At 30.9% G+C, this 15,043-nt stretch overlaps 1 protein-coding gene across 1 annotated transcript in view; it reads left to right on the top strand.

The window, feature by feature from the left end:
• The window catches only part of LOC134686080 (uncharacterized), a 379,196-nt gene extending 365,317 nt beyond the window's left edge, over positions 1 to 13,879 (top strand). Inside the window, exon 2 of the mRNA XM_063545765.1 lies at positions 13,854 to 13,879. Within this exon, the coding sequence (XP_063401835.1) occupies positions 13,854 to 13,858 (5 nt within the window). The 3' untranslated portion in view covers positions 13,859 to 13,879. The remainder of the gene's footprint in view (positions 1 to 13,853) is intronic.
• Positions 13,880 to 15,043: the final 1,164 nt, after the last annotated feature.

Below are 15,043 nucleotides of genomic sequence, written 5' to 3'. Positions count from 1 at the left end.
TATGTAGACAGAACGCGCGTCTGGCGTATTAAATTATAATCCTGATACCGTTGATAACTTTTTGACACAACATAGGGTTTTTTGAGACAGAAAGAATGTAATCTATGATTTCGAAATTTCAAAATTGGACATATACCTATTATGGTCTTATATTTAAAATCTAGATACACAGAATATCTAAGAATCCCAAGAAATCAATTCCGGATAATGTCCAACGGAATTTATTTTAGACCCTATGGACTGCACTGTTGGCCCATTTAAAAATAAGGGCCAAAATCATAAATCTAGATATACCGTTAGATTAAATATATCAAAGTACCCAATAAATATATTTGTTGTTGAAATAAAATATTATTTTATTTTTGACCTCGATTGGATCAACGTGAAAACTAGGGTCAAAATATAAAATCTAAATACATGTTTAGATTCAGCAAATTACAAAACCCAATGAATTTGATCGAATTTTAATTTTGGACCTTTTTTATTCTAATGTTGACCAATTTAAAAATGGGGTTTACAATTCAAAATCGAAATACACGGTCAGATTCTGTAATAACCCTTTTAATTCATTTTTTGGAAGAAATCAAACGTATAATTTTAAATCGATATCCAAAATCCCAAATCTAAATACCTGATAGGATATTGCATATTAAAAAATAAAAATAAAAAAATGAACACTTTGAATTCTAGTAAAATCAAAGACTAAGGAAAAAGGTAGACAAGAACATTCATTTTGTAAAATATTTTTTTTATGCTGAAGCCGTCATGATCGACAATTATGTGCTATCACTTTCACAGATGACAGTGTATATATATATATCAATAGTTCTGCCTTATTTTCTGCGATTATTAAATCATAAAATGCGAACTATTACAAGTTTTGAAATTGGTCAAGAAATAAACAATGAACGCAAAGTATTAGTAAAGTTTTGTTTTTTGGCCCCTTTTTCTTTAACGGCAAGGGCGATGATCAGATACAAATCAATTCCGACCTTTCTTGTATGGACCCTTTTGGTAATATTTCAAAGAGATCCATATACTTATATCAATGTTATTGTCCCGAAACCAGAAATTGTATCTCAATCTCCTTGATGATGTATGGGACCTTTTAGAACATATGTACTGAGATCAATACACTTAGTAATTATTAGTTATTGTCCTAAACGAAGACAAAAGCTTGTGTCTGGCCAATATTTGGCCCGTAATTCCTAGATAGTTTGGACAATACCCCAATAATCAATAATACGATCCCTTTTCTGGTATGGAATCTTGTGATACAATTTCATGGATATCCATACACTAAACCCAATTTTGTTGTCTGGAAGCTACGGACACTAATGACAACGTCATACCATTATAATGCCGCAAACAATTTTTGGTCGTATAAAAAATCTGAGTGAAAATTTAGAAAAATGTTCATACAGAGATACCCCAATGGAAAGATGTCAAGTAAAATATTTTCTTTCTTTAGCTCTGCATTGCATAGCACACATACATATACATTTATCTAATTGAAGACGAAGCGATTATGAATATTTTGACTATAATAACATAAAACGTTTTTTGTTGTAATTATAGGATACAGTATTGCAAAGACTATCTTTTTACAGCAGATCCTATTGGTTTTAATCTTTTTTACATCATTTTTAGCAACAAAAAACAGTTTAAAAATATGTGTCTGCGTTAAAGACGCATTGGTGGCTTTGGGTTAATATTTGCTTTTTGACGCATTCCCATTTCCATTCTCAGCTTTACAAGGAAACTTTAAATATTTTTTTTTTCTAAAATCAATGGTTAAATTGAAAAAAAAATAGTTTAGATACAACAAGTTTTATCAAAGACCAGAAAATTATTTTCTAATATGATATTTAAGTACCTTCCAACTCTGTAGTTTTAAGAGAAAATTCTGTTCCTTTGTCACTTTTTTCTAGTAAGTTGACGTGTTCTTCTGTCATGATATCTGTGTCTACAAAAAATAAAGAAATAACATCAGGTACATCAATATCTCACCTATTAACATTTTAATCTTTATTATTGTTGGTAACACGCATCTTTTTTTTGTAAAGACATTGACATACATTTTTTTTTTAGGAAGAATTTATTTTTAAACAAGATAGATTCTAGACAGTTACTGAATGTCTCAAGCATAGACAACTTTTATGTGCTAATCATAACAGTATTTCGTGTTACTGCGCTATCTATGATATATTGCTAGTAAATGTGACATTGAACTTTGATGCATTGACATCACAATCAACAGGGATCTTACGCTTATTATAAATGTCTCAAATATCCAAGTTAACTTGCAACCCCATGCAAAGTTATTTGATTTAGCATTATGAAACCACTTTCCTGCATTAAATGTGGTATAATTTTATGAAATATTGACGTTTACCGTGGACAAAAAGACATTAAAACCAAGAGGAATTTAGCTCTCATTATATGTGACATTATATCCGAGCATTCCTCATAAATGAATTGAAATTTATCATCCAGAAATAAGATTAGTTATCAGAGAGGGATGGAACGGTCAATATGTATCCTTTATCATGTTTATGGCTAACATTCTGCATTAATACTGTAAATTTTTTTTTGTAATGTTGGAAATGTTTTTACGCCTTCTTAGCCCTGCAGGCCGGCTATAAAGAGATTCCAAATGTAACACAAGATGTTAATTAAAATAAATACATGAGAAAAACCAATACTTAAGTTATAAACAAATACAAAATATGGTGAACCAGAGCTTTAGTAACTGTTGGTGTAAAATTAGTTTGTAAGACGTGATAAAATGCTATATTATCCAAAAAAACACCGCTATTTAGGTAGAGTTGTATTATCCCGAGTGCCGTCCTAAGTATCATATAAATAAAAACTGGAGATATTTGAAAATGGGCGACAGTGGCTGTTTACCCTTGATCTAATACCTGGCAGTTGTCATGTCAAATTCAGAACTAATATTTTAAAGAAATTCTATTCCATGACAAACATGTTTTCAGTATGTTATTAATTTTCGCCAAATAAGTCCAACAATTTACATTCCAAAAATTAAAACTTTAATTTAATTCTGGAAAGAAAAAGTGATTTTAGGAGTTAATCATGTACTTTTGTACTACACTAAGAATTATATATTTATTATGTATGAGTTTTTCATGAACTTTTCGTCTCATTCTTTTGGGTAGAAAATTATCTTTGCACACGACCAATGACGTCACAATGTACGTTCTAATGGTATTTTGCTACGACATTACTTCCCACAATGTTAGCGTATGTTTGTGTCTGCAATTTATACAAGAACTTCTATTGTGTTGGTAATCTTTTGTCATGAAGTAATATTCATATATGCAAGAGTTTTTATTAGATACGACACTTAATAACAATATTCAAAATGTTTCATGCCAAAGATAATCGAGTGAAACTATAATCAGTTATATTCAATATATATATATTTGTTTGAAATTGTGTGTTTTTCCCGTTTGCTATTGGTAGGACTTATATATAGATGGAAACTAGTATAACTAGTTCTGCACTAGTACTTAATGTTTATAAAGTTTGATGTAAGCATAAGACACAAGACAATTTTGGCTGTGTTTACTGGTGTTGTTTTATGTCACGATATAATTCGAATTATCGAAATTAAATATATTAATATAAACACTGTTGCTGCTATGTTTATTACATGTATTGACATGATGTTTGAATGGAAGAAATCTATACAATTAAGTAAAATAGAATATTGCATTACAAGAGAAAATAATATTTAACTGCGAGCAAATAATGCCATGTTTATGTTTGTCTTGTTTATAGCCAATCAAATATAGAGTGGAAACACTTAAAATTCGGACAAGCATGGCAAGGGAGAATTTTATACAATTTTACAGATACTAAAATAAAAATACTATGATGATTTCTTGCCATTTGAAAACAGAACATACTCCGTAGATAAAACGCGTCATTTATGACTAACTTATTTTGTGTGGTAGCTTCTTTAGAAGTTAACTGTTCTAATACATTAAACTAATTTTAATTTAAAAACAGATCGATTCAATCGGTTGTTCTTGCATGTTGTAGAAAAAGCTTGTTGAAGAAAGTACATTCAGTAGACGAGTAGAAAGCGTCAACTCACCGTTTGTACTGCTGTGAATCGGTCAAAAAAGGTACACAACTTTTAAGTAATGACAAATTACAGAAATTGTGTGAAAAGAAATATCAAGATCTTCGATTTTGCATCTCTCAACTGTATTTGTCTAGGCCGTGTGCAATGGTACATATGGTTATAATGCAATTTTCCATTTAATTCATTTACATTTAGGGACTTTCCGTTTTGAATGTTCCTTGGTTTACTTTTTAGAACAAACATTTAATTAAAGACTAAGGAACGGTCTATACTACGACTGAAATATTGTTGAGACTCAATGTTTATATATGTTACAATGAATTTGTATAATTAGGGATTACTAGTATGTATAATCACTGAAATTTTCAGAGATTATGAATAATCACTGGTAATGGAAAAGGAGAGTGATTTTATGTAATTACTAAAATTTTCAAGAATTAATAACTGGAATGAATTCGAAGAGACAATGAATATTAGTAAAACATTCTGTTCCATAAAATCATATTTAAACATCTTTAGAGATATAAATAATAGAATCTTAAGCACAATGTTATAATTCAAATTGCATTTACTATGTGAGACTGGATGGGGTCCCTCATTTCTTAATTCTTTATCTTTTGATTCTAGTAGGTATTGCTAGATCATATAAGATGTGCTGATAGAAGAGGGAATGTGTTCTTATTAACTTGCCAATACAATAAGGGGTATTTTGACAATTCAGAAATGAAGCCATTCAATTAAACATAATATAAACAATAAATTACAAATAAATTAAAAATTTGCCCATGTTTTTTTTACTTTACAATTATCATGATTATTCAAAAGTATTTTTGTCCCTAGATTGAAAATAATTTTCCGCACAAACAATGTATAATGTCTAGATATTAGCATTACTTTGCTTATTAGATAAAATACATGTTTTAGTGGAAGAAAGATTTAAATATTTGTTTAACAATACATACATGTATTGACTGTATGAATATATACATGGTAGCAATCTATTTAGATAAAGATCTTTCTTAAAAAATAACAACACCAATATATTATTCTCACATTTGTTTTAAGTTATAAGAATATTTAGCAAACATTTCTGCATGTCAAATTAATAATAACTATATTAACACAATTTCTTATCATTAACCTGATTTACACCACAAAAGTACATGTAATTGAAATGTAATTCAAAAGTTATTTATCATTACATGCTTTTTTCATTGTAATTAATTAAACTACCATTAAATGTAATTAAAAAAATGCCCTATTGCACATAACATTCAATTACTTGGAAAATTGTAATGCATTATACTTAATAAGATTTAATCATTTAGCATTAAATCAATTTAATAAATTAAGATTATCGTCTGCTAAACTAGAGTTATCTTTTCTTTAATTTTGAAGGACTTGAGCGTCTTTCATTTCCCTAATTAATTTCATAAGCAGTTTTCCCGCTTTTATTTGGTATAAAACTGCATGCTTTTCGTGATTTGTTCATTGCGTGATTTGAACTGAAGGAACACAAAAAGGATAGGCTGATTCAGACATAAGATAAGTACATATGTTTTAGTGATAAATAGATATAGTTATTGCAGTTGAATTTTCCGAATGATTTTATTTCTGTAATTTGTAAAGAATAATTTTATTTTATTTGAAAGTTGTTCTTGCAATAGTTTGATTCTTTATTCAATCTATCGCCTACTTTGGATAGCATTTATACTGATTAGACTATTATTTAATAGTTACATTTGTGCACACATATATTAATCATTGAATAGGATTAAAATTAAAATGCTTTAATACAGGTGATATATTTGTTTTGATTGTAATGTATGAGCGATATGCTTTAAACAGGTAATTACATGTTTGTAGTGTAAGCCGTGTTAACATTTACATGCCCGCTAATGTTTAATTTGTTACACGTACATCTTTTATAAGTTTTTTAATTTGCGGATAATTAAATAAGCTTGGTAATTTAACTTACCGTTTATAACGACGCTTTATTTGGTTAAACAGAACATTGCACTTGTTTTAATTGTGTTTTGTTACTAACTTCAGTTGTTTAATGCATTCAAATGTATTAAGTTTATTTAAGACAACGTAGTGGGTTATATGTGGTATTTAATTTATCTAAATTGAATGATTGAATAAGAAGCTGAATTTATATTTTGAAATATGAATGGGCTTTTAAGACTTGATGTATGTATCTAATCTGTTTTTATAATTATAATAGTTATAACAATGCCAAGAAGTAGAGGCAGGCGTGTTCGACAAGACCCGGTTGGAGGAGGTCGAGAACTTCGTCTAAGAAGGGCTCCTAGGGAACAACAGCAATCACCAATTAGGAATGAGAGAAGGCGTCCCCAAGTTGAGGTTGATGAAGATGCCCCTGTAGTAAGAAGACGGAGGGTTGATGAACCTCAATTATTTGCCTAGCAACCAGATATAGAATTGCAGGATAATGAACCTCAATTGGCTGCCTTGTGTGAGGTTATTGAAGTTTTTGATGAACCTCTAGTGTTGCCTGGTTTTAATGAGGTTGATACATTTATAAGTCAAAAGCTTGAGGAAAAAATTTGGAATTTTGAATATATTGATTTGTCCCTTATGCATCGCAACAATTTCAACAGTCAAACAAATGAAAACACAATTGGCATTAATGACGGTATGCTGGTTATACAAAACAAAGTTAAGAAAAAAACATACTGTTAATTCTGTTGAGGATTGGACTGATTGTTCTATTGCTTATGCCCAGGTCCTTATTGATAGGTATCCTGGAAAAGCTAGTGAACTTTTCTCAAATATGTCCATAATAAGGGGTGCAACGGCTGATCATCCTGTTGAAAAATGGTATTCTTATGACCAATAATTTCGTTTTAGAGTATCAAGGGATCATACAAAAAAATGGTCATCCATAGATGGTTTTTTTGTGGTTGCGTATTTTAACTAACAATACTCAAAAACAACAGCAGGCTAATGTTGGTTATAAATGCTATGATTTTAATTTTAAAGGTTTTTGCAATAAACGCAATTGCCAATACAGACATGCATGTCTCAAATGTTGTTTTAATCATCCTGCTTTACGATGTCGTCGCTTTATGGACAATGAAGGTAATACTGGTCCATCTAGGTTAAAGAGAAATAACATTACACCTTTGGTTAACAGCTCTGATAATAGACAAAACCCAAAAGGTGGTTTTAACAAGAGATAATTTACAATTTTTCAGAACTACATCCAGACCAGTTTAATATTTGGGCCCTAGGAACATCTCCGGATAATGTAAATGAAATCTCTAAGCTTCTGGAACTATATCATGATAAGCAAAGCGCTGTTGAACTTTTAAATGGATTTAAATATGGTTTTAAAATTCATTACGAAGGTCCTAGACGTTCATGTGAATATATATATTTATGTGCGGTTCGCGTATGATTTTTGAAGTATGTAATTTACTCTATTGTGTTTTCACAATAGTAAACCGGTTTTGGCAGTCAGTATATATTGAAAGTTTGCACGATATTTAACTATCGAGGTTTGGGCAGTGACCATTATCGTACGTTTCCTTTGTATTGAAGTTTAATTTTCATTAAGAAATCTGTTTTTTAATGTATTGAAGTTGTATGTAAAGAATTTTAAAAATGTGTTTTGTATATATTTTGTAGATGTTTGATAGCTGTCTTTTACCGGTATTGTTGATTGTGTGATGTTTATAAACCGGGATTTGTTTTCATAGATGCATGGTTGCCGTATTCAACACATGAACTGTTAAGGGTGTTTGATATTAGAAATATTGTGATCTCTGGATCTATATTTATTAAAATTGAGATGGTCATTGCGCCTAACAGTACCTAAATATGTATTTAGTTTTCTATGATGTCTTTATCGTATAAAGGTACATATCTGAATGTGCTCAGATATGTATGCTTTACAAAAATCTAGAGAGATTTAGCACATAAATACTTTATGTTCGTTTGAACAGAGTGAATTTAGAACATAAAGAAATTTGTTGTCTGTTTTGAAAAACCCTATTGAAGCTCAAAAGAAGTTGAATAATGAGATATCATTAGGTCGAATGGCAGGCCCATTCAAACATAACCCTATTTCAAATCTTCGGTGCTCTCCTATTGGTTTAGTTCCTAAGAAAACTGGTGGACTTAGATTGATAACGCATTTGTCTTACCCACCGAATGAAAGTATCAATGATGTTATTGATACTCAGTTTACCAAGGTCACTTATTCATCATTTGACAATGCAGTCAAAATTGTTAAACGAATAGGGAAATCGGCTTTAATGGCAAACAAATGTGGCAATATTTTCTTAAAGAATTTAATGGCTATACATATATCCAAGATTTAGACTGGGTTTCAAATTCTGATTTACATTTGTATACTGACAGTGCAGGTGGTCATTCACTGGGTTGTGCAGCTTATTTAAATGGGTCATGGGCAATTTTACAATGGCCATATAATTGGGGCAAATTTTTATTAAGTGACATTACTTATTCGGAAATTATACCTATTGCTTTGACCATCTTTTTATGGAAAGAAAGGTTTACGAATAAGAAGATAATTTTTCATGGTGATAATATGGCTGTTGTTACAATTTTAAATTCAAAATCTTCAAAAAATGACAAGGTTATGTGGAAATTATTATTCAATTTTCAATTTAAAGCGTAGCATATTTTTTCAAAAGACAATTTTATTGCTGATGCTTTATCTCTTGGGCAGATGAAGAAGTTCAGAGAAGTAACGAGCAATGCCGACCTGACGCCACAGACTATTCCACAGAATTCTTAGATCTTTTGATGTAGAAGCTTCAAAATTGTTGAATTATTCAATTTCTCAAAGTATCAGAAATGTTTATGAAAATGCATTGCATTCGTTCAATTGTTCAGGATGGAATATTCTATTCCCCTTAGTTGGCCACCAAGTAACAGACAAATTATTCGTTATATTGGTTTCTTGTCACTAAATCATTATTCATCATCTACAAGTAGACCATTTATATCTGGAAAAGTTACAAATTAAAAAATTCAAGGGAATGAAGATTTAAGGTAGATTGATGGTATACCGCCATCTTGGATTGTACAATCACAGTAAAAAATCGGTCTAGTTATTTGCCTAAATCTGCAAATTTGGAGACAGATTTGCAATTCAACTGTTAGAAGATTTTTATATTCAAAGAAAACTTGTTAATTAATTGTATTATACAAAATATTTTAACAAATATCACTTTCTTTGGTTTTAAAATCATTTTTTTCAAATGAGCCATTTAAGGGTAGATAACTCTTTTAGTACAAAATTTATACTGGGCTAATAGGAATTTTTTTTATATTTACTTGTAGCAAGAAAACAAGTTCGGTGACACCATGTTTTCTTTTTATTTTCTTAAAACATATTATGAAACCTTTCTTCTCACAATTTATTTCAAAATTCTATCTCATAGAATTTTTTTTATGCACACTAATGTGTTTTTTCATGAACAAACTAACCAAATTTTGGCAATTTTCAACAACTCATAGCTTGAAAAATAGCACGGTGACCCATACTTTTTATTAAATTTTTGAAAAGAGCATAATAAAATCTTCATTTAGGCAAATTATAAAAAAATTCTGTCTCAAAAAATATATACTGGTGATCTACCTTAACTAAATCTTTTATCATTCAGAAACTTTTGGGTGGTTGTGATAGACTTTACAAGTCTAAAGATCTTCGGGAACCTTTGACAATTGATATTTTGATTAGATTAAATGTGGCTTTGAGGCACGTGTGCTCTTCTAGATATGAAACAATATTGTTTCAAACAGCATTTAACTTAGCTTTTGCTGCATTTTTACGTGTGAGTGAATTTGCCATTACAAACGAATGTTTTGAAAAGCATGTTTTACATAGGCGGGATGTAAATATTGACCATGTAAAAAATCAGCTGTTTGTTACGATAAAATTTTCAAAAACTGATCAAAAAGAGAGATCCACTACTTTAGTTGTGGAAAAAAATGAATCAAATGAGATTTGTCCTCTACAAAGTTTGAAAGCCTTTTTGCAAATTAGACCTGGAAATGATGGTCCTCTTTTTTGCCATATAAATGGGAAATCATTGACAAGATTTCAGTTTCAGACTGTTTTAAACAAAGGACTTAAGTTTTTGAGTTTAAACACATCTAGATTTAATACGCATTCGTTTAGAATAGGAGCAGCGACGTCAGCCTTTATGTCTGGTAAAACTGAAAATCAAATTAAAACCATGCATGGGTCGCTGGATGTCGTCATCATTCCAGCGCTACATTAGAATTTCTAATATTTAATTTTGCTTTCAGCAAAATATGACATTTGGATCATTGGTTCATCTTTTTGGTAAAAATAAAAGGCATCTGAACACACTCAAACTAGAGCAACTGGTATTGATCTGGGTCTGGAAAAACTTGGTTACAGTATTGTGTGGATAGGTCATTTAGGAATGTTATGGTATATGGTTCCTTCAATTATAACTGCATTGTTGAATTGGAGATTGCAACCTTTAATAATTCTTATTCATTGCGGTGGTAATGATTTATGTAACATTCAAAATGGTAAACTTTTATACAATATTAAGGACACTTTACGTCAGTTAATGTCATCGTTACCAAACACAACTGTTATTTGGTCATACATTTTGCCAAGGCGAATTTGGATGAATGCCATGAATAAAAAGGCAATAGAACGGGATAGAGCCCGTGTAAAAAGGGGGGGGTTAGATTTTACCTACATAAAGTTGGGGGCAAGGCTATTAAACATACTGATTTTGATGATATCCATCCAACTCTTTCCGCTGATGATGGCGTACATCTGTCATATATTGGCAATGACATTTTTATTAAGGCTATTCAGTCAGCATTAGAGTTGTTCATTAAGTATCCAAACAGAGTTTTATATCTAGATGAACTTTTAACTGTTTTAAGTTATAAGCCATCGTGCATGGACTCGTGAAGTTGTATATCAGTTGAATAAGTTATTCAGTTGTTAAATGCTTGCATCAAGTTGAAAGCTCTGTTGAATATACAACAGTTTTGTTGTTAGTTGAATATTTTTTTTGTTGTGCACGTTGTTTATACTGTTGTATAGTAAAGTTGATTACTTCGTTGAACTGTTGTATAGTATAGTTGATATACTTCGTTGAACTGTTGTATGGTATAGTTGATATACTTCGTTGAACTATTGTATAGTATAGTTAATAAACTTCGTTGAACTGTTGTATAGTAAAGTTGATTACTTCGTTGAACTGTTGTATAGTATAGTTGATATACATCGTTGAACTGTTGTATAGTATAGTTGATATACTCCGTTGAACTAATGTTTAGTTGTTAAACTCCGTTGAATTGATATGTTTGTTCAAAACCTAGGTTTTTTCATTTGTTTTGTGTGTTAAAGTTAATTTTTTGTCATGGATTGATAAATTTTGTTTGGCGCTGCTTACAAACAAGTTTGCTAGCATTTGGCTGAATTTATTACAGTTGGCGTCTGGTAGCCCAGTTGCCATTTGGAGAAAACATATGATGGTTGCCCTTCAATGTTTTTATCTTGGACATTAATGAGACATTGTCGATGAATATAAATTCATAGGCCGGTTGATATATAATTGAACTGTCCTAATAAATCCATGACAAAAAATTGCCAAAAATTCAAACTTACTATTTGTTGTTTTTTTATTATGATTATTATTTAGTTTGCCTTACAATTTATCTTCATTTGTATAACGAAGGTAATCAGGAGTCATTGGAAATATTACGAGTGATTTCAATGGATTTGGGTTATCTTTTATCTGGTATATCGAATTCCTAAATTGATATCTGTTGGTTTCTTTCGAATATTTAATAATAAGATTTAATCATTAAGCATTAAATCAATTTAATAAATAGATTTAATCATTAAGCATTAAATCAATTTAATAAATAGATTTAATCATTAAGCATTAAATCAATTTAATAAATTAAGATTATCGTCTGCTAAACTAGAGTTATCTTTTCTTTAATTTTGAAGGACTTGAGCGTCTTTCATTTACCTACATAATTTCATAAGCGGTTTTCCCGCTTTTATTTGGTATAAAACTGCATGCTTTTCGTGACTTGTTCATTGCGTGATTTGAACTGAAGGAACACAAAACCCACCATATCCAACCCTTGAGAATAGTTTCTGCTCTCTGTTGTATATTTTCAGATATCGTTAAAGACGCGTCACGGATTGGACAGAATATGAACTGAATATATTGATTTACTGAATGGCTGAGTTTATTACAGTTGGCGTCTGGTAGCCCAGTTGCCATTTGGAGAAAACATATGATGGTTGCCCGTCAATGTTTTTATCTTGGACATTAATGAGACATTGTCGATGAATGCAAATTCATAGGCCGGTTGATATGTAGTTGAACTGTCCTAATAAATCCATGACAAAAAATTGCCAAAAATTCAAACTTACTATTTGGGTTTTTTTTATTATGATTATTATTTAGTTTGTCTTACAATTTATCTTCATTTGTATAACGAAGGTAATCTAGAGTCATTGGAAATATTACGAGTGATTTCAATGGATTTGGATAATCTTTTATCTGGTATATCAATTTCCTAAATTTGTATCTGTTGGTTTCTTTCGAATATTTAATAATAACCATGACATTTTCAATTACCCCATCCCTGATACTATTGTTGCCTTTATTTATATAAAATAAGTCTTTTGTGTTTATTGGTGAAGCACCCTAAATCCGCTAGTGTATCATGAAACTTGTGTGTGATATGCAAAAGTTTAACCTCAAACTCACATTTAAAATATGAAAAGAAATAAGGTTCAACACGTAACGTCACAGACATGACATTTCTTAACACGATATTTGATACCTTTCAACATCGTGCTTTGTTTTGAATAGTCTTCGTCTTTTTCCCTTTCTTCTAATAAGACTGCTTGTTTTTCAACGGTATCTGCATCTGCAAAAAATAATGAATTTTAGTGGTATTGACTTTGACCTGGGACATAGAGACCCAAAAAACCAATAGGTCCTTGCTCTCATACTATCTGACAATATCTCCGGATATTATTCAAAATCCCGTTATAAAAAATAAACAGGCGGTCAAAATCATCAGACCCAACAAAACCACACATGGACACATTACAATCATACCATGCAAAGAATTATATATATATATATATAAAAAAATTAAAATTCGCAAATATATATAAACAAAACAAAAACCTCGAAATCTTCATGTTGTCTAATAAACCATGAAAATGTGATGATATAAATATTGTCAGAGGGACATGAAAACACCTTACAAGTAATTCATACCCCAAATATGGTTTACCAATTTCTTATTGTTATTCATTAACTGACAGACCATGAAGGCTTAACATTGACATGGACCACGAATATGTGTTCACGTTCATATGAAACCAACCAGACAGACATGCACACCGAACAATCGTTTAAATATAATTGGCCATATTGCTTAAAGTTTATAATGAGAAAACAAAACTAATAACAAACATATTATTATATTTATCAAAGTTGTACATATATCGATGCAAGTTTGTTTTGTTTGGTAAGGTACACGTGTGTATGCTATTTATAGATAGGTCTGTTTGATTGGATATATAAGGAATGCGGGTAACATTTCATGCACGGGTGGTTTTAAGGTAGTTCAAGTCATTCGAGTCATTGCAGTCAAGTGTTCCAGAGGCTTTTTTCTAAATAAATAATTATAAAAAAATATTTATTTACAGGTTGATAGTCCAGGATGGGTCGCAAATAGCCAAACATTGATGTGCTAGTCAGAGACAGACAATAAATTTATCACAATACTCATTAGTATTAAATGAATTACGTGTATTTATTATCTGAATAAAATGCACTTGACTTTTACAAGTGGCTACTCCCAATTGAGAGTTTTGTATTATATTGATAAAATGCTTTATGTTCGGTTGAGATTACGAATTAGAACATATCGTTGTTTAAGAAAAATGACCAAGTGGTCAATGTCATGTATGGCTATTGATAACAGTATCTAGTAAAACTTGACCACATTAACTTAATATTTGATCACTGATACATGGAATGAGGCCGATGTTACGTGAAACCTGTCTGACGGACATGTAAACTTTGCAAGAAACCTTTATACCAAACACAGTTATCATATAAATAGACATATTATAATTATCTTATGATCAATCGTACTTATAATTAGTGAGGAATATATCCCATGTCAAAAACTGCAAACAAATTTCAAGCACTCTGTAAATGAGGTCCAGGTAAATGGACATGAGACATTCGGACACTTCGTAACATAAGGTATCTGCACACAAGGTACGAAGCATCGCTGTGTTTTACCCATTAAAATATAAAGCTTTATTGATATAATTTACGCTGCCACTGGATTGTTATCCCTTTGTCTTGCATACTATGACTTACGTCACAGGGGAAACAATAATAAGATACTTGGTACCTTTGATAAATATTTACACCACTGGGTTGATGACACTGCTGGTGGACGTTGCGTCCTCGAGGGTATCACCAGCCCGGTAGTCAGCACTTCGGTGTTGACATGAATATCAATTACATGGTCAATTTTATAAATTTCCTATTACAAAACTTTGAATTTTTCGAAAAACTAAGGAGTTTCTTATCCCAGGAAAAGATTACCTTAGCCGTATTTGGCAAAACATTTTTGGAATTTTGGGTCCTAAATGCTCTTCTTCTTTGTACTTGTTTGGCTTTATAACTATTTCGATCTGAGCGTCACTGATGAGTCTTATGTAGACGAAACGCGCGTCTGGCGTATAAAATTATAATCCTGGTATCTTTGATAATTATTCACACCATGTCCCGGGTTGATGCCACTGCTAATGGAAGTTTCGTCTCGAGGGTATCACCAGCCCAGTAGTCAGCACGTTGGTGTTGACATGAAAATCAATTA

Source organism: Mytilus trossulus, chromosome 10 (assembly GCF_036588685.1).
Source record: "Mytilus trossulus isolate FHL-02 chromosome 10, PNRI_Mtr1.1.1.hap1, whole genome shotgun sequence".
In the NCBI taxonomy this organism is placed as follows: domain Eukaryota; kingdom Metazoa; phylum Mollusca; class Bivalvia; order Mytilida; family Mytilidae; genus Mytilus; species Mytilus trossulus.
The sequence above is the reverse complement of the archived record's forward strand: the minus strand, read 5'-3'. Positions and strand labels throughout refer to the sequence as shown.